This window comes from Sitophilus oryzae, unplaced genomic scaffold (assembly GCF_002938485.1).
Source record: "Sitophilus oryzae breed Bouriz unplaced genomic scaffold, Soryzae_2.0 scaffold_552_pilon_pilon, whole genome shotgun sequence".
Lineage (NCBI taxonomy): Eukaryota > Metazoa > Arthropoda > Insecta > Coleoptera > Curculionidae > Sitophilus > Sitophilus oryzae.
In genome coordinates, this window is record NW_022147143.1 from 1130671 (window position 1) to 1151531 (window position 20861).

The window sequence follows — 20861 nt, forward strand, 5'->3', positions numbered from 1 at the left end:
TTTTGCCTAACAAAAGGTTTTTACTAGAAACAATAAGTTTTTGACGCGTAAAAAATAACGTTTTACGTATAACAAATAGTTTTTTACAGGTAAAAATATTTTTTTTTAGGTAAAAAGTTTTTACCAAAAACAATAAGTTTTTGACGCGCAAAAATTAGTTTTTAGGTGTAACAGATAGTTTTTACACGTAAAAATATTTTTTTTGTGTAAGAAAGGTTTTCTACCAGAAACAATAAGTTTTGACGCGTTAAAATTAGTTTTTACCTGTAACAAATAGTTTTTACACGTAAAAAATATTTTTGCCTAACAAAAGGTTTTTACTAGAAACAATAAGTTTTTGACGCGTAAAAAAATAACTTTTACGTATAACAAATAGTTTTTACAGGTAAAAAATATTTTTTTTTTAGGTAAAAAAGGTTTTTACCAAAAACAATAAGTTTTTGACGCGCAAAAATTAGTTTTTTAGGTGTAACAAATAGTTTTTTACACGTAAAAAATATTTTTTTTTGTGTAAGAAAGGTTTTCTACCAGAAACAATAAGTTTTTGACGCGTTAAAATTAGTTTTTTACCTGTAACAAATAGTTTTTTACACGTAAAAAATATTTTTTTTGCCTAACAAAAAGTTTTTTACTAGAAACAACAAGTTTTTGACGCGTAAAAAAATAACTTTTTACGTATAACAAATAGTTTTTTACAGGTAAAAAATATTTTTTTTTTGGGTAAAAAAGTTTTTTACCAGAAACAATACGTTTTTGACGCGCAAAAATTAGTTTTTTACGTGTAACAAATATATTTTTACACGTAACAAATATTTTTCTTTGCGTAACAAAAGGTTTTTTACTAGAAACAATAAGTTTTTGACGCGTGAAAAAATAACTTTTTACGAATAACAAATAGTTTTTGACAGGTAAAAAATATTTTTTTTTGGGTAAAAAAGTTTTTTACCAGAAACAATAAGTTTTTGACGCGCAAAAATTAGTTTTTTAGGTGTAACAAATAGTTTTTTACACGTAAAAAATATTTCTTTTTGTGTAAGAAAGGTTTTCTACCAGAAACAATAAGTTTTTGACGCGTAAAAATTAGTTTTTTACCTGTAACAAATAGTTTTTTACACGTAAAAAATATTTTTTTTTTGCCTAACAAAAGGTTTTTTACTAGAAACAATAAGTTTTTGACGCGTTTTTTACGTGTAACAAATAGATTTTTACACGTAACAAATAGTTTTATACGCGTAAAAAATAGTTTTCTACCAGTAACAAATAGTTTTATACGCTTAAAAATAGTTTTTTACGTGTAACAGTTTTATTCGCGTAAAATATTAACAATAGTTTTTTACGTGTAACAAATATTTTTTTTACATATAATTATTTGATTCACTTTTACAAAATTCGTATTAAAATATAAATATTTTTGATAAACATGTGGACTGCTCACAAATACACGTCGAGCTCGTGTGTCAGAGCCGTCTCACTAGGTCGCATGTCACGACCTTCAATGTTTACTCCCAGCGCGCGTAAAGAAGTTTCATTCCAAAATGTCTCATAAATCATGTCCTATAATTGCATTAGCAACTAGAAATATTTACTATTCTATTATATAATTATAACTATTTATTATATTATATTATATTATAGTTATAACAAGTATTAATCACAACACTACAACATAAAAAACTATACACATATAAACTAAAATTCGTAAAATAAGTGGTAAATATGTAATAATTACTATTTTTACACACACCACTGGCACTAGCAGTAGATTGTGTTTGTCTCCGAATATATGCCCCGGCCCGTCCACAATTCAATCCCAGCATCTTTTATCTTCGTCTCTTCAACGCTAACCGCGCCGATCTCGCCTATCTCTTTCTCACAGGATTGATTGTTGGACGGGCCGGGAATCCACGAGCTTGTGACGTTACTAATTGACATCTTGATAGAAACTGCAGACCTGCCACGTCTTTTGCGTGTTTTTAATGGACACAAATCGAAAAAAGAGCTTAAAACGGTAAAATCGCAAAAACCGTGTGGCCGTGGGCTTAATGTTGAATTAAATAATATTAAAACGGATTTGTTTCGGAATGGTTACTCTGAGAAGTCCGTAGACAAATCAAATTGTGAAGACCGCTGTAATCTTAATTCCTCGCGGGTACTATGCTGTAATTTTTGTGCTCCATCTGTGGTCCATCTTTCTTACCAGGTGTCCTGCTACTTGAGGGATTTGATTCCCGTCAGCGATGGCTACGAAATGAAGATCGCTGTCATTTTATATGTAAATTTATATGGGAAATGTCATCGATCGTCATTTCCCAGCCAACTGGACGTCGTCGTTTTTCATATATCTGCTATTTTTCACATATCTGCTATTCTCGAAGGGCCACCTCACAACTATCCACTGCCAACCCCAAGCTCAGAACTAGTTAAAAGCTCAATACTTTACAATGCCAAAAAATGTACAATCATCTGCCTTTGAATATCAAGTCACTTTCATTCTTTCCCGCATTTCGTAAAGCTCTGAAATCATACTTACTGGAGATAGCCGTATATGCGGTAAACGACTTTTTTGTTGATGTTTAATAATGAACAATTTTGAATTTTAAAATTTTGATCATCTCACACACTGGTCAAAAGTCGAGTACATAGACTTAAAATAAAATATAGACTACACTATTTACATCTCAACGCGGACAAACAACCTTTTTTGTACACATGTTTACTTCTGGGTACAGTCGACCGAGCCTTCCTCATCCAGCCTATGTTGTCACGTCTTTAATATTATCAATATTTTTTTTTCTTGTTATACACTTATATTGAGATATTAATACTACAGTTTAATAAAGTAGGTTTTAATATTCCAGAGATGTATTAAATAGTCCTTATACTACTAAATTATAAGTCGGATACTGTTTAAAAAGGATAAGTTCTTTACAATATGACAACACCGATTAGAGGCGAGGGAGCCTATTCATTCATTTATTACCTTGTAGTAGTACGTGTTGCACGTGTGCGGTAAAGCTTTGTTGCCGCTATCTCCCCGGCTGTATTAACGCATTTTCTTAGCTTGTAGTCCTTAAGTGTTTATTTTATTGACTTTTTCTGTTCAAGAACTATAAAATATGGTTCGCCAGTGCCTAATTTGCAAGAAATTTGACTTAAATAATCCAATTAAGTCTTGAAACGACGTTCGACCGGTAGGCAACTCTCAATTTACCCATTAGGAGTCAGTGGCGTTGTTGTAGAAAGGCGCTTATTTAGATAATATTTTAGTAAAATGTAAAAACTGAATTTTTTTTCTTACATTATAATATTGACTTACTTACATTGTAACAAAATCATAATTATAACCCTGTTAATAATTAATAATGTTTTTATTAAAAATATATTCCGGTTTATTCTAAAATTATCTTCAGAATCTAAAATAACATACAAGAATTTTAAAATGATATTACATTATGAAACAATATTTTTTAAGATACCGGGTCGTCTCAAAAGTGGCTCACCCCTATAACTTTTTTATTTTTTCAGATACAAAAAAAAATTGTATGTTAGTAGGTATATGACATAAATTAGGATTTATTGACGTATTCAATTGTTTTTGGTCTCTTCCTGTTTCACCGAAATGATTACATCTTTTGATTTTTAAAGGCACCCTCGGTATATTGCTACTTTATTCGATAAAAAATGACACTCTGAATAGAATGACTATCATATGTCAACTTTTGACATTGTCGCTTAAAAACAAATCGTATTTTAAATTTCAATCTAGGGTGCCATGGTGTTGTTAAAAACACTAAGTTTTAATCAAGGAGCCTTGGAAAAATAGTTTTGATCGTCTAATGGGTTTCGTGTCTTGTTTAGGCCGGTTAAAAGATGTACAAATCGTAGTTTTAATCATACATATGTCAATTTTTTCAAATGGAACAAGGGAGACTCATTAGCATATTTGGAAAAAGCATTTTTTTATGAATATATTGATACCACACACTTGGTATTTCGAGTCAAATTGTCGTTATGAACCGCGTGTTACAATTACAATTAAACCATATGCGAAAATGTCAAAAGTTGACATATTATGCTATGTCATTCTATTCAGAAATCAATATTATTATTAAAAATTAAATTGTTATCATTTTCTATCGAATAAAGTAGAAATATACCGAGGGTGCCATTTAAAAATTAAAAGTTATATTCATTTCCGGTGAAACAGGAAGTGACCAAAAACAATTGAATGCGTCAATCAATCCTAATTTATGTAATTTTTTATTTGAAAATATAAAAAAATTATGAGGATGAGCCACTTTTGGAACGCACCCGGTATAATAAAGGCAGTATCGAGTTAAATAAATGTAGTTTTCATATTATCCACTTCCTATCACCTTCCTTGCTTTAATGGAACAGATTTATGTTTTCTCTAATTTACATAATAATACGTCACTTAACCAGAAAAAAAATTACAAAAATCATATTTTTTTTTCTCTCCCTGTCGCCGATTCTATTATATCTGTGAAATAGATCCTGTTTTGATTAATATTAGGGGTTGTAAATGTTTGACTAAAATTAATAATTTATTATATTAATTTCAAAAATTACCTAATTTCGATTATAAAATTTCTTCTATAACGTGTATTTTATTATTTTTATCCTTTTTGGACTCTAAGACGTTTTTTTCTAAACTTTTATTCAAAAAACCTGTCCTAAATCTTAATAAAATATTTAAATACAATACATTTTTAATTTAATTATAGCTTCATTAAAATAAAAAAGTTACCCGGCTATGATACGGAGAGTTCAGGTGTACTTGAGAAACGAAAGACAGTGTTGTGTTTCTCGGCAGAGTCGTCAGGGAACGACCGTTACGACAGAGACAACCTATCTATCGCTCGTGTCGCACTCGTTATAACCTAAAACAATAACACAACAATAACAAGACGTTGTCTGACCGCATGTTCCAGCTATTTATGAATGAGATGCTCAGTCTATATTTTATTTTAAATCTATGGTCGAGTATTTAATATTTTATAACTCTTAAAATTATATCCATTTACAATTTTCCTATTGTAAAATTTTATTGATACGCCTTTCTTTGCGTTCTGCAATGTCCATGTATGTTCTATTTGTAATTTTAATGACTTAAATTTTTCTGAATTGTATGATTTGTAATGTATATTTTTTATTATTTCTATATTTTTTGTTTTGTAAATGCTTTGTCGATGAAGCTATTTTGGCTTTTTGCACAATAAAGCGTTATTTATTTATTATATTATTATTTTTTTTCGATCATATGGTATAAAATACACATGTAAAACAAGTTTGTTTGTTTCACGTTTTAAAGCACATCCTTTCCTTCGTATGCATTTTCTTGTTTCTTCGCCAGAATGTTTACTTATAAACGGCAGACCGCGGTGCCATGTTCTTTACTAAACTGGATAATCCAAACTGGATTCCGGACAAATTTCCAAGCGCGAGTTTAAAGCCGGGGCAAACAAGTAGGAAGAAGCTTTTACGCGACCTCGAAAATATTGGATAAAGCGTACCGCGAACTTTGTGTGTAAGTAAAATGTTAGCAGGTTGGGTGCGCTGGAAAACACTGGATAGATACGGCGAGGTAAACTCTGGTTAAGATAGAGAAAAGAAGGAGAAGGGAATATGTGTATGGGGAAAACGAATTTCACTTTGTTTGTTTTCGATCACGTTCGAAGCAAAACTTCAATCAATTTTTGTCAAGTAATAAGGAAGAAACTTTAATAAATCTTCTATAACATTATAATACAGTAAAACTTCCATATAGCGGCCACAAAAATTTTCAAAGGAATGTGGCCGTTAAGGGAAGTGGCCACTATTGGGAACAATAAAATACAGATACCAATGTAAAATGCCTTTATTTTGGAAACGTGCAAAGTAATTAAAATTAAGTACGAGCATGTAGTACAAACACACAATAAGTGTTAATAAATGATCTTCAGTTTTTTCAGAATTTTTGGCACAAAAAAATAATTCAGTTGTTACAAAAAAAACTTTATTACATAAGAATTTTTGAAAAAAAACTTACAATGTATACATATGTATTTTACACATAGGTATTCTTATATACATATGTACAATTGACTTTAAAAAGTTACAAAACGATAACCTTATTTTATATGGTGAAAAACTGATTAATGGTAGTCTGCTTTAAATTTTTAATTTTGATTTTTGTAATTTCACTTTCAAATTTCATCAAAGTATGGGCAATATCAACCGCTAGTTCGTCTTTGTTTTGAATCACCAAAAAATTCTGAATGTCTCTTAATTTTTCACATACTTCACTCATATTATTTATAGATGAACACAGAATGTCTTGGCCTTCATCTTCTTCCTCTTCGGCTTGAGTGGAGTCCTGTCTGTCCTTGTTGTTTGTAAATTCCTGGATTATTCCCTGCATCTCTAAACTAGGATTTTCCGTAGGGACATCTGAATCGACTGTCAGATATTCTTTAAGATCTGGACTTCCTGGCATGTTTTTTAAAATTGAAGATAACTGACTTAAAGGAATGTCGTCCTCTTCGTCAAATGCATCGTCCCCTTTGACGGTTGCAAATCCCGCTTTTTGGAAACATTTTTTTATAGTGTTCGATGTAACATTTTTCCATGCTGTACTTATCCACACCATAGTACTTGCCAAATTTATGCTCTCTTTAGCCTTTTCCATCGTTTCTTCGGTATTAGTAAAAGTCAAAAGTCTTTTAATAAAAAATTGACGATATTTTAATTTAAAATTTTGAATAATTCCTTGGTCCAACGGCTGGCAATGAGATGTCGTATTTGGAGGAAAAAAAATTATACGAACATTTTCAAGTTCTATTTTTGGGTGAGACGTGGCATTATCCAAAAATAAAAGAACTTTTCTACCCTGCCGTTTCATTTTGGTGTCAAAGGTTTTGAGCCAAGATGTCATTATATCTGTCGTCATCCAAGCTTTTTTGTTGGATACCCATTCTATCGGCAATTTATCTACATGCGCTCCTTTAAAACATCTCGGGTTTTTGCTCTTACCTATAACTAGCGGATTTTCCTTCTCACCATGCATGCTGCAACAGAAAAGCAGTGTCACTCGTTGTTTAGCTGATTTTTTGCCAGCACATTTATCATTCTTTAAAGCAAAGGTTTTGTTTGGCATTGCCATATAATAAAGCCCTGTTTCGTCTGCATTAAAAATGTCTTTAGTGTCGTATTCCTTAATGATTGCTGTTAATTTTGTTTTCCAGTCTTCAACAGTCACTTCATCCACATCTGCAGACTCACCACAAATTGTTTTGAAGTTAATATTATGTCTCTTGCAAAACTTATTTAACCAGCCAGTTGAAGCCTTAAATTCACTAAGTTTCAAGGATGTAGATACCTCAAGAGCTTTTTCCCGAATTAAGGTTCCCGATATGGGTATGTTTTTGTTCCTTGCCTTACAAAACCATTCGTAAACTAGTTGATCGATTGCAAATCCTTCTGTTTTAGGAAACTTTCGTTTTTTATCTGCATTGCATCCTTCTTCTTCAAACATTTTTTTTAATTCCACTTTGTTTTTTAAAATGTCGTTCACTTGCGTTCTTCCAACACCAAACTTTTCCGCCAACTTTCGAGCACTGCTGTTATATTTTTCACTTTCCGCGACAATATTTAATTTCTCTTTAATAGACAAACGTTTACGTTTCAAAGACATGGTTGCTGTTCTTTCAGAGTAAGAAACTAAACTGATTCTATATCTCCCAAAAATTTCAGCAAACTACTGACGAATTTGTATTGTATTTGTCACTCTCTGTACCTACTTCTCAAACAAATTATAAATGTTTATTGCTTGGAATTTCCTAAAGTGTCCTGAAACAGCTCTTGTTAGATAAAAAAAAGGTTCGAAGGGTTCGGTTTTTGGCCGGTATTGGGGCAATAAATTTAATGGGTTTTTCCCTAAAATGTACCTTTGAAGCGGCCGGTGACCGCTTTCGGAATTAACGTTATTAAGAAATATTTTAATATAGGAATTCCCCTAAGATTAATTCAAACAACTGAAAATTGACCGCTAACAGAAGTGACCGCTTTTTAGAAGTGGCCGAAATGGGAAGTTTTACTGTATACAGGGTGGTCTAATATTCCGGAAACTTCGGCGGTATATTCTGCAAATAAAAATAAGTAAAAACTTCGTATAAATGTATGTCCTAAAATGGGCTTAGTTAATGTAGAAGTTTTATATTTATTTCGATTTTTTCCAAATAATTTCTGAAGTAACGTCAATATTTGGATGAAAATTGATATCTGGGAGTTTTTTGACAGAAGAAATTTGGTTTTGATGTCAGTATGACTCCTATTTGTAGGGGGCGCCAACTACATGTGTTTTAACTGTTTTGAAGAGTAATAACTTTTTGTCTGTACCTGTATAAAACTACTGAGTAAAAGAATATACATTTTCGTGATTTTTTTACGTAAAAAATGTGCCTTGTTAAATATTTCTACGAGCAACCGTTTTTATGATATTTAGAAAGGAAATACTCGATGCATATCATTTATGTGTGTGAATTTTATGTGTTTGAATCTATTGAACCTGAACCAACGACACTTGGGAGTGGAGATTCCACAATATGAATAAAATAAACATAATTGTCCAGTTTTCTTATATACAAGCCTGGGATAATATTATTTTTAAATTTATTAAAGATATTTTCAATAGAATTGTCTTGATTTATAACTCGTACCCACTTTCCTTGCTCTTTCGGACACTTTAGGCTGCCTAGTATAGTTATCTTTGCAACCAGGAACACAACAAAGATGAAGCATAGCACCAAAAATACACTCCACTTAAATTCCATTGATGAATTGTTATTAGAGTCTAAAAAAACACACACAAAAATCATGATAAATAAAAAAACTTATGGGCACTTTTAGGTTAAAGCACTTACAAAACGTGTAACATTTCGTGTTTTTTTATGAGAAACAGACTAAATTTATTTTGTTTATTAAAACAAACGTTACAATATGATCTAGACAATTTTACTATATTTTTATAACTTTGCAAACAAATCACTTTTGATAATAGCTTATTTTGACAAAATCAAGCCAAATTTGCGGACAACTATATTATATTGGGACAGCACAACAAGAAATTTGTTTAATACGGAGTTACATCACTTTTCTCCTTAACAACTGCCTGAACTCTTAATGGCATTGTATTTACCAAAGATTGGCACATTTGAGGAGAAAAATTATCCCAAATTTCCTGCAGTTTTGTCCGCAAATCAAAAATTGTTCGTTCAGGGTGGTTTCTTAAATATTGCTTCATTTTATGCCACACAGTTTCTATAACAATGAGGTCCGGACTACTTGAAGGATGGGATAGCACTTTTATATTATTATTACCGAACCAATTTTTAGTTGATCTTGCTGAATGGCTCGATGCTCCATCTTGTTGGAAAATATAGTCTTCGTTTGGAAACAATTCTTGAGCACTAGGCAAAAGTGAGGTCTCAAGAATATGTTGATATTTTAATTTGCCCAAACCTCTTGCTGACATGCAACCCCAAACCATAATCCCCTTAGGAAATTTAACAACCCTCTTTAAGCAATCTTTATGAAAGGCTTCTGCTTTATTTCGTATTATTCGTTTTCGATGATCTCCCACGCAACCATCAAATTTAGACTCATCGCTAAATATGACCTTATTCCAATCATTTTGTGTCCACGATAATTTAGATTTTGCCAAATTGTAGCGGTTTTTTATTTGAATTTCTGTCAGTAGCGGTTTTTCTTTGGCCTAAATAAGAATTTGTATCAATAATCTTCAGGTAATTGATCATCCACACAAAATAAAGTTTACCTTGTAAAACCCCAGACCGCATTTGTGGATATATATTCGGCAACATTTTCTTGATATATTTAAACCAGTTGCAGTATTCCATTTAATTGTTACTTCGCGAAGAGTGCTTCTTCTCGCAGACTTGCAATATTTTACTAAATTTCGTAAATCTCTCTGAGATACAACTTTTGGCCTTCCCGAACTTTTACCTCTAACGTCTACATTGACAGATTCGCCGTATTTTTTTATTATATTAAAAACCATGGTTTTTGGAATACTTAAATCATCAGAAATATTTCGAATTGTTTTTCCCGTACTGTATTGACGAATTATAATTTCGCGTAGTTTTTGATTTGTAGCTTTTCCACGGACCATTATTTTAAATTAAATTAACAAAATTAAAAATTACAAAATTTAAAATTACGTACAGTAAACCTCACTACTCAAAGTATCGAGTCACTTACAAGCTGTCAATGCTGAAGTAAACAGTTTGCGACATTTGTGACGTTTATAGCAAAGCCGCCTATGATGATATTAATTATTTAAAAATACTTGTCCCAACATTTAGTTGTCAGGCAAATTTGTCCTTTTATGAACAAAATCCGCTACTGTAAATATGGATTGATTTACAAATTCATAAAAATATTGTCAAGTTGTTTAGGATATATGGCTATGTTTATATTTAAAAAATTAAACATATATTTTTCAGTCATTTTGAAAAACCAGGGCAATAATTCCATAATATGACCTTGTCCCAACATATAGTTGTTAGAGCTCGTAGAAGATTATAACACGGTATGTCGCGATGTTCGAGACATCGTTTTTAATGCTAATCGTATGGCGTTTAAGGATCCACGTAAGTATATATGATCTAGGGAATAAACCATTAAGCTCTAGCAGAGTAGATAAAAATTACTATCGAGTAAAATATGTCCGAATAAGCACGTAACATGGTTTGCACGACATTACTTCAGTTCGTTATATTACCTCGAGAACTCTGCCGATACGTCTGAGCGCATTATGTCCCCAGCAAAAACTTCTTGCGCTCACGAGCTGCCGACTTTTTCCATTCAACTCCGCAACTGGGGCTGTTAGTTATCCCCGATCCGTTGAAACGGCCATATTTGAAATTGGCTGCAGCTTACTGGAAATGAAAATATATTTTATCTATTGTTAAGAGAGAATTTATGCGGGCAATATATCATACACGTAACGGCATGTGCAACAATTTCGACAATGGCGCCATCATTCGAAATGGGCCATTGAAATATTACAAGTTGCTTCTGTATAATAATACCAATTCAGAAATAAAATACAAAATAGAGTTTCTCGTACGTTTTAGCGTTTTATATACAGCGTGTCCCAGGAATAAGTGCAAATATTTTAACTGGTAGTACCTAGAGTTCGACGCTAGAAATACGTCCATGAGTTTTTTTTGCGAAAAAGAAAATGTTATATTTTATTGACTTTTTCCGGAATATATTAATGAACTATTCCGACCCCGGAATGAAAGGAACTAGTTCCTGGTTTCTCAAAGAACTAGTATTGAGGTAGGCAGGAGTGGGGAGCGCCAGCCGTACGTTATCGGATCCGGACCTAGAGGAACTAAACTAAATAAAAGACTAGTTTACGTACGCACGGATCGGGCCAGCGCGATCGATGCTAGGCAGGAGTGGGGAGTGCCAGCCGTATGCCGTATGTTATCGGATCCGGACCTAAAGGAACTAGAGGAACTAAATAAAAGACTAGTTTACGTATGGATCAGCCAGCGCGATTGATGCTAGGCAGGCGTGGGGAGTGCCAGCCGTATGTTATCGGATCCGGACATAGAGGAACTATTAAAAGACTAGTTCACGGGAATCTATTCAGTCGGCAGATCCGCGATATAATACAAGGCGACGACGATGGATTCGGCCTTGTCTATTGCCACAGCCGGCGCGGCGTAATTACCACATTTTTTTAAATATTTTATGGGAATGTTTCACTTTAGGTCCCTAAAATTAAGAAATATCTTATAAAATGAAGTAGATATTCTGAATTTTTAGACGAAAATAAAAAGCTTGAAGTGGGGAAAAATACATTTTTTCGTACATTTTTCATATTATTTCCTCCAATTGATTTGTGATATAGTTTTTAAACTCTTATTTGAGTTTCTTTAAATTTTTTATCTGCTATAAAACTTACCTATATGTTTTTAACCTATGCAATTACACGTCTTCTTATATTTTGTACATTATAAAAATTATAATGATCTGTATAATTTTGAATAGTAAACTGGGGGGTGAATAGTTCTGACTGAAAACGAAATCCATTAGCAAGCAACGGGGATGTCAATGTTAGTCGGGAACTATTGTGAACTAAGGACCTAGTTCAAGGAACTATTTTTCTGGAGGAACTAGAACTAAAGAACTAGTTCCTCCCAAGGAACTAGAATTCCCACCTCTAATCGAGGTCTACCACCCCTTAAAATACTTGCACTAATTTCTGGGATACCCTGTTTATAACAATACACGTGATGCGTATACGGAAAGTTGCGAACGATATCAAGAATAGGTGCCCAGATTGGCGCTGACTACCAGTAAGCGGCAAACCTGCTTGCACTGTGTTCGCACACTAGAATTTTTAGAATTTAGAATGAGTGGGAGGGGGGTTAATCACTTCGACCTTAGGGATCCATTGTGTCCCCCTTTCTTGAATCATAACTCATCATACAGTCCCAGGGCTTTGACAAAAGCCAGTATCTGGGACGGTTTTATAGAGGGTAGTTCTCCATCTCCAATATCAGTCGTACCAAAATTCATGGCACGAATGGTTGTCGTCTCGGCGCACTCAGTGATGAGGTGTACTGGTGTTTCACCATCTTCCCCACAGAATCTGCATTCGCCGTTTCTTCTTAGTTTCAATCTACTGAGGTGTTCATTGAGGAGACAGTGTCCTGTTAAAAACCCCGTGACAATCCGAAGATTGTTCTTACTCAGACCCAGGAATATCTGTGATTTTTCTTGATCATAAGCCCTCAGAAACTTCTTCGAGTGTCCTAGACCATTGCAAGATTTCCATTCCAGGTTGCGGATGGAATCTTCCAAGTTCTTGAGTTCCGCCTTGAGTTGGTTACCACTTGGAAAGCAGAACGGATTTCGCACACTAACGAGGCTAAGAAAGTCTTCTCAGAAACCGACTTGTACATAACAAACAAACAAACAAACAACGCTTTATTGTACAAAAAGCCAAAACAGCTTGATCGACAAAGCACTCACAAACAACAAAATCACAAAAAAAATACAAACAACAAAAAATACACAATACAAATAATACAATTCAAAAAAAGTCTTTAAAATTACAAAAAGAATATACATGGACAATTTTAGAACAGTACGCAGTAAATAGATATATTTTTAGAGTTAAAATATTAAATACTTGACCTTTGACCAGTGAGTGAGATGACCAAAATTTTTTAAAATTCAAAATTGTTCATAATTAAACATTAACAAAAAAGTCGTTTACCGCATATAGGGGTCTCTCCAGTAGGTATGATTTTAGAGCTTTGCGAAATGTGGGAAAGAATGAAAGCGACTTGATATTCAAAGGCAGATGATTGTACAGTATGTCCCATTTTGGTTGAAATCATACTGTATCTCCGTTATTAGTGAAGATAGAAGGGTGCGGTTTGGACAAACCTGTTCCACTTTTTTGTCAAACGGAAGATGCCATAAACAAAATTTTCATAGCCCTCTTCGTTTCTGAGCTACAGGGTATTTTTGAAAATTTTGCAATTTGGGACACCCCCTGTATCTCTCTTATTGTTAACGCTATCGAGAAAGTGAAAACTGTTTATTGTAGAACCTTTTACGTAGAATACAGTAGCGTAGTCTGTTTTTCTACGAAAATAATATTTTTAAAGATATAAACTAAAGTTATGTTTTCTTAAATAGAACACCATGTATATTTATAAATTATATGATCTGGCATGCCATAACCTTCTCAAAAATATATATCACTCTATATTTATTTTCACTATTTACTGCAATATTTAAAAGTTTTTATTAAAAGATCATATTTATTAGTAGTCCATGATTGATAACAAAAGAAAAACTGAAGAATTATTAAAAGTATACTACTACCTGTGTCTTGTTTTATCTTTGGAACCACTAATATATTCTTGATGTATCAGGGAAACTTAACTCTCTACCGCTATTTGTAAATCTTAGAAGCTATTGTACCGGAAATTTTAGATATTCCTTTAGCTAATTTACGTGAAATATACTTTCAGCAAGATGGGGCTCCCCCTCACAACTTTGAAAATATTAGAATTTTGTTAAATTATTATTTCTCAAATCAAATGAATTGGAACCAATGAACCCATATGATGGCTTCCCCGATTCCCGGATTTGTCAGTTCACGATTTCTGATTTTGGGGATTTTTGAAATATGAAATATATCGGGGTAACTACAACAATCGAACACCTTTAATCGAACACAAAATGCTTTAATAATGCAAGGTTTTAGATTTAGATATTTTCAAACTCATCCCGTTATAATAAATTCCGTTATAAAAAAAAATATATTCATAGATTCAGTGGTAACAGTTTACAAAAGTAAAATATATCAATCCCAGATAAAATTTTAATGTGTATGAGATTATTTTAGTACTCGTAAATACCGTTTTGATTTTTTTGTTATTTATCATGGCCTACTAATAAGAAAATGACATATTTTAAATAATGCAGTAAATAGTAAAAATAAATATAGAGTGATATAAATTTTTGAGAAGTTCATAGCAAGACAGATCATATGATTTATAAATATATAGGGTGTTCCATTTGAAAAAACATAACTTTAGTTCATATTTTTAAAAATATTTTTTTCGTAGGAAAACAGACTACGCCACTGTATTCTGCATAAAAAGTTCTACAATAAACAGTTTTACCTTCTCGATATCTTTAACAATAACAGAGATACAGGGGGTGTCCCAAATTGCAAAATTTTTGAAAAGACCCTGTAGCTCAGAAACGAAGAAGGCTGTGAAAATTTTGTTTGTAGCATCTTCCGTTTGACAAAAAAGTGGTACAGGTTTATACAATCCGCATCCTTCTATCTTTACTACTAACGGAGATACCGTATGATTTCAACCAAAATGGGACACCCTGTACATTTTTTTGGCATTGTACAGTATTGAACCTTTAGCTAGTTCTGAGCTCGGGGTTGGCAGATAAAGATCGTGCTCTGTATTCCTAAGTGGATAGTTATGAGATGGCCTTTCGGGAATAGCAGATATGTGCTTGCGGATTAAGCAAACGGATTCAAAAACGAATAAAGAAGGAAGAGTCAGTATTTTCAAATTTTTAAAGAAATTCTGGCAGTGAGTTCTACTGTTCAGTCCCAATAAATATCGAACTGCTCTCTTTTGAAGTCTGAAAACACGATCAAATTTTGTTGCGCAGCAAGTACCCCAGAATGGAAGGGCATAACGAAGATGTGACTCAAAAAGCAGTAGCGTAGCGTAGGCCCCGCTGCACCCGCAACGGCGGGGGGGCCTCGTGATTTTGGGGGCTCCGCATTATTTGTTCCTTTTTTACATTTTATTTGTTCCAATTAATTTATTTTAATTTGAATCATAATTTTAATAGAAATATTCTATTTAGGTTTATTTATTTTTATTATTTAGTTTCCCTGTAGTACCTAAGTTTTGTTTTATGTTGATTTATTTTGTAATGTTTTATTTTTTATGTTCCTTTATTATTATTTTTTCTTATGTAGTAATAATTTCTTGTTTTTATATATTAAATGACTTGATATACCTTCATAAAGCTATATTATGTTTTTTAGTGTGTTTTTTTTATTTTAATAAAAGGGCCCCAAAAAAATCTTGCGGGGGGGCCTCACATTTGAAGTTACGCTACTGTCAAAAAGGGCATAATAGGCTATTCTCGAGGTTGAGAAGTTAAGTTCCTTAGAAACTGATCTTAGCGCAAAACAGGCAGCGCTTAGTTTCTTTGATAGAGCTTCGATGTGAAAGTCCCATTTTAACGAGTTGTCTACAACAAATCCTAAGAATTTCACAGAGTCCACGACGTCAATAGTGGTGTTATTAAGTACAATAGGTTGTATAGTACTTTTATATGACAAAACTTTAGTTTTTGATAGGTTGAGGCATAGGAGATGAGAATCGCACCAAGACTTAATGGTGCGTCACTGGATACAGTAAGTCAATGATACAGTGCCAATAATAATATTATGAGAAGCATTGCACGAATCAAGAATTAACGCAGCTCTGATAAAAGCTGTACAGAATCTTTACCATGGAGGAAAATCACAAATAAAAACGGTCAACGGTCTCTCAGAGGAAATTTCTATCACTAAAGGGCTCCGACAGGGTTGCTGTATATCCCCAACACTATTTAAAATTTATATTGCCAAGGCCTTACATCTATGGAAAAGAAAATGTAATGGAATGGGTATAGAACTAAATGACATATGCCTATACACCTTGCAATTTGCAGACGACCAGGCCATAATTGCAAACGACAAAGATGACATGGAATATATGGTGCGGAAAATAATTGAAGAATATATGCTAAATGGGGTCTCACAGTAAATACAGAAAAACAAAATACCTTCCAATTGGAGCTAATACAGAAAATCTTATTTTAGACAATAATATGGAAATTAGGGCATGTGAAGATTACAGGTACCTGGGATCGATATTTACAGGAGATGGAAAGGACGATAGAGAAATAAACAACAGAGTAATACAGGCATGAAGAGTTATCAGATGCATAAATGGCATTCTATGGAGCACTGAAATTACAAAAAACAGGAAATATAATATATACGAGACACTAGTTAACTTTCTAGTTAAAAGCATATTACTCTATGGATGTGAAACATGGCGACTCACTGAAAGGAATAAAAGAAAATTAGAGACAACAGAAATGGACGCGATTAGAAGAGCAATGAGAATTTCACGGAGGGATAAGATCAGAAATGAAGACATTAGACAACAGGTGGGAATAGAGGGAACAATAGTAAATGATATAGAACAAAAACAATTAATATGGTACGGCCACGTTCAGAGAATGCACAATGAAAGAATTCCAAAACAAGTCATTCATTGGATACCACCTGGTAAACGAAAGAGAAGACGTCCCAAGAAAACATGGATGGAAGGAATAAGAAGGTCGATGAGCGAGAAAAACCTGACCGAAGATCGATGGGAAAATCGCACAGGGTGGAAGTTATGTGGATCGGACAACGTCGTAGGACGTTCTGACCCGAATTTATATATAAGTCACTGGATATAGTATCATATAGTGCCGCAACATACGGGCCGCTCCAAGTGAAACTAGTATCGTCCGCAAAGAGTCAGATTTTACCGCTAATGTCTAGATTTGCAAATAGGGCCAAGTACTGAACCTTGAGGGACACCACATTCTATAGGCTTACAAGAAGACATAGACGTATCAACATTTATAATATTATATAGAATATGTAGGTAGGTAGTATCATGCAAATGGTCGTAAGTGGACCGGCTGTCTAACAAATAAGCTGTGACGTTTACCCTAATAAAAAAATCGAAGAGTATTACATTTATAATCCGGTGATCAATTTAAAACCATCATAGGCGGCCAAACAAACAAATCCTTTTTAAAAATTTCTAAACAGGACACGGAATTGTTTTTTTCCTCCTTGATTTTTAGGTGGAAAAAAATATCATCGGCCATTAATCTAAATTGACAAAATCGGAATTAATGGACAGCTGTGGGATTCCCAGTAGATCGCTACGCTTGCTAAAATGAGAATACTTTTTTCCGAGTCGAATGAAATTAAGTGGACAAGGAAATATGAAAAATTAATGCGACTTTGGAGTAATTTGACATTTTTGACAGAGTAATGATTGTTATAAATTAATTTAGATATATTATGTTATAGAGCAAGATAGGAAATAAGGAGAGTTGCTGCAGAAATGCTGAAGACAGTCAAGGGATTAGTCAGTACAATGGTCAGTTAGTTGCATTACATTTGACAGCCAGTTAATCAGTTGCTAGTTAATAGGTAGTTAGTCAAATGGTTAGTTAGAAGACAGCGAAGACGTTGAAGATGTTCCTGTAAGTACTTCTTTGAGCATACCCTTAAATCTTGGCATTTCCTGAAATTGTTCTGATATTTTTATCCGCATTGTACGCATTGTAACGCGATTTCGGAAACCGTAAGAGATACAGGATCGGTTAAATGGAGGCAAAGTTACGCAATTTGATGCTCAATAAAATGCCGTATTGCATTTTTATTTTTTTTGCATAAAATATCCTGGTGATGGAATTTTCTGTACGAAACGTCGGCAAATATCAAAGTGACTATACAGGGTTGTTCACCACATACGACACGGAGTATTGTAGCTAAACGATGAGATTTTTACAAATTGTAAGTTTTGGGTTCGATGAAGGACTATTAGAGGTACAATTTAAAAATAATTTTACAAGATACAGAGTGTCCCAAATAAGTAAAAAATATCAAAGTTGTATTTTTTTAAATGGAACACCCTGTATATTATTACATTTTTAGTTTCTACGATTAAAAAAAAAGGTAAATTTGATTAAGGTTTATTATACTTAAACCTTACCGTTTTTGAAATATTTTTAATTTTGTGAAATTGCAGTAAAAATTTTAAGGCTTCATTTCTCCAAGAGTATCAATGTTTTTAATACTAAATATTTACTGAAGTTTATTTACTGATCAGTTATTGTGTTGCAATAATAAAAATAATACTACTTTATACAGAGTGTCTAAAAATTTATTTTAAATAATTATTAGCTTCAAACGGCAATAACTTGTTTAATTTAAATGGAACACCCTGAATATTATACGAGAATCAGATGCACAATTCAATTGTGACCTTGTGTTTTTTACCTATCTCTTTAAGTTTCCGTAGAAAATGCATTTTCTTGTAATTTAGAACTTATTTATCAATATACCCATGGACTATTGACATTTTAGATTATTTTTAAAGATGTACCAAAGTTTTAAAGAGTACAGATACTAATATTGTCGATATAATTCGTTTATTTCATTAAAAATAAAAAAATCTGTTTAAATATTTGTTAAAGAGGATCAATTAATATGATTCCAGTATATTCAAACTACATTAACTGACTGTTTGCGTTGATTAATAATAATTGCTCCAAATACTAAAAAACTGAATTTTGTATGGGCATTAGACAGTGTGATAAAGTAACACCTTAAAAATGATATTTCATTTTTTTAATAAATGCTTATTTATAACAACAGAGACTTTAATTTGATAACTTATTATTATATTGATTTCTGACTCAAATCCACATTTATTTATAATAATTTATTAACGAACACAATTAAGTATGTAATTAATTAGTATATGGGCGGAAATAATGGTGTTATATTTAATTAATGGTATACTCTTTTATAAAGATTTAAATAGTTTTCTTTTTGCATACAAATGGGCTAGTAATATTATCGTTTTGCTAAAAACGGCTAGTAATATTATCGTTTTGCTAAAAACGATAATATTACTAGTCTAGTACATTTTGTACATTTGTTGCTTTAAAAACAATCTAAAATGTCAATATTCCATGGATATATTGATAAATGAGGTCTAAATTATAAGAAAATGCATTTTCTACGAAAACTTGAAGGGATAGGTAAAAAATGGTATAATACAATTTGATAGACAATTTAATTGTGCATCTGATTCTCCTAAAATATACAGGGCATTCCATTTTAAATTAAAGAAGTTATTGCCGTTTGAAGCTAATAATTATTTAAAAATAAATTTTAGACACTCTGTATAAAAGGTAGTATTATTTTATTATTGCAACACAATAACTGATCAATAAATAAACTTCATTAAATATTTAGTATTAAAAACATTGATACCCTTGGGGAAATGAAGCTTTAAAATTTTTACTGCAATTTCACAAAATTGAAAATATTTCAAAAACGGTAAGGTTTAAGTATAATAAACCTTAATCAAATTTACCTTTATTTTAATCGTAGAAACAACAAAATTACATATAAAATATTCACACCACACACCACATATATAATATATTATATTAACTGTATATTATGTATATTTCATGTAAACTATAATTTTTAAAATACAAACCAAAAATACGAGGAATAATTATATTTTCCATGTATTCTACAACATAATATTTATTAATCCGTAGTATCTACTAGCGTGACGTCATAAATCTCGCTCCCAGGCTGTTCTATTAGAGCCGGCATTGGTCTGATATTTAGAAATGTCAAAAGCTGATGACATTTTACTTTTGACAATTATGACATTTCGTGTTGATTTTTGCAAGAAGAGGAAAAACTGTCACTTGTTTTATTATTTTCCTTTTCTATTTCACGAAAATAAAAAGAGTTACCTATCTGATTCGTTCAAGCACTCAATTTAAAGAATACCAGTAACTTTTTTGACAGAGGGATTTTATATTTGCCATGTTGGTAAAAAATAACGATCAAAATTCAAAGTTATTCATTTTATAGACTATATTCAGAATTTTTCAAAACGCAATACGGCATTTTATTGAGCATCAAATTGCGCAACTTTGCCTCCATTTAACCGATCCTGTATATCTTTTACGGTTTTTGAAATCCCAATGATGAGCCACCCTGTAAATGTACACTTTTATTTAATAAATGTATTTTTTCTATGGTTGTTTTGATCAAAAGAGAGAACCTGGTATAAGTGATCGTAGCAAACAATCCCCAAGCTAGGTCGCGATAATACGAGCCCTAACAACTATATGTTGGGACAATGTCATATTTTGGAATTACTGCCCTGGTTTTTTAAAATTACTGAAAAATATATGTTTAATTTTTTAAATATAAACATAGCCATATATCCTAAACAACTTGACAATATTTTTATGAATTTGTAAATCAATCCATATTTACAGTAGCGGATTTTGTTCATAAAAGGACAAATTTGCTGACAACTAAATGTTGGGACAAGTACTTTTAAATAATTAATATCATTATAGGCGGCTTTGCTATAAACGTCACA

General features: G+C 32.3%; 1 protein-coding gene across 1 annotated transcript; it reads right to left on the minus strand.

The window, feature by feature from the left end:
• Window positions 1-6136: 6136 nt before the first annotated feature.
• LOC115887175 (tigger transposable element-derived protein 6-like) lies at window positions 6137-7693 on the minus strand. Its single transcript, XM_030906519.1, has 2 exons — window positions 7033-7693; window positions 6137-6693 (listed from the first exon to the last, which is right to left on the minus strand). Exons 1-2 carry the CDS (start codon window positions 7691-7693, stop codon window positions 6137-6139), a joined length of 1218 nt encoding a protein of 405 aa, XP_030762379.1.
• Window positions 7694-20861: the final 13168 nt, after the last annotated feature.

Coding starts and splice junctions, on each gene's coding strand:
- LOC115887175 (XM_030906519.1), bottom strand. CDS start 7,693: ATGTCTTTGAAACGTAAACGTTTGTCTATTAAAGAGAAATTAAATATT. Junction 6,694..7,032: donor GGAAAATCCGCTAGTTATAG/GTAAGAGCAAAA, acceptor CTAATACCGAAG/AAACGATGGAAAAGGCTAAA.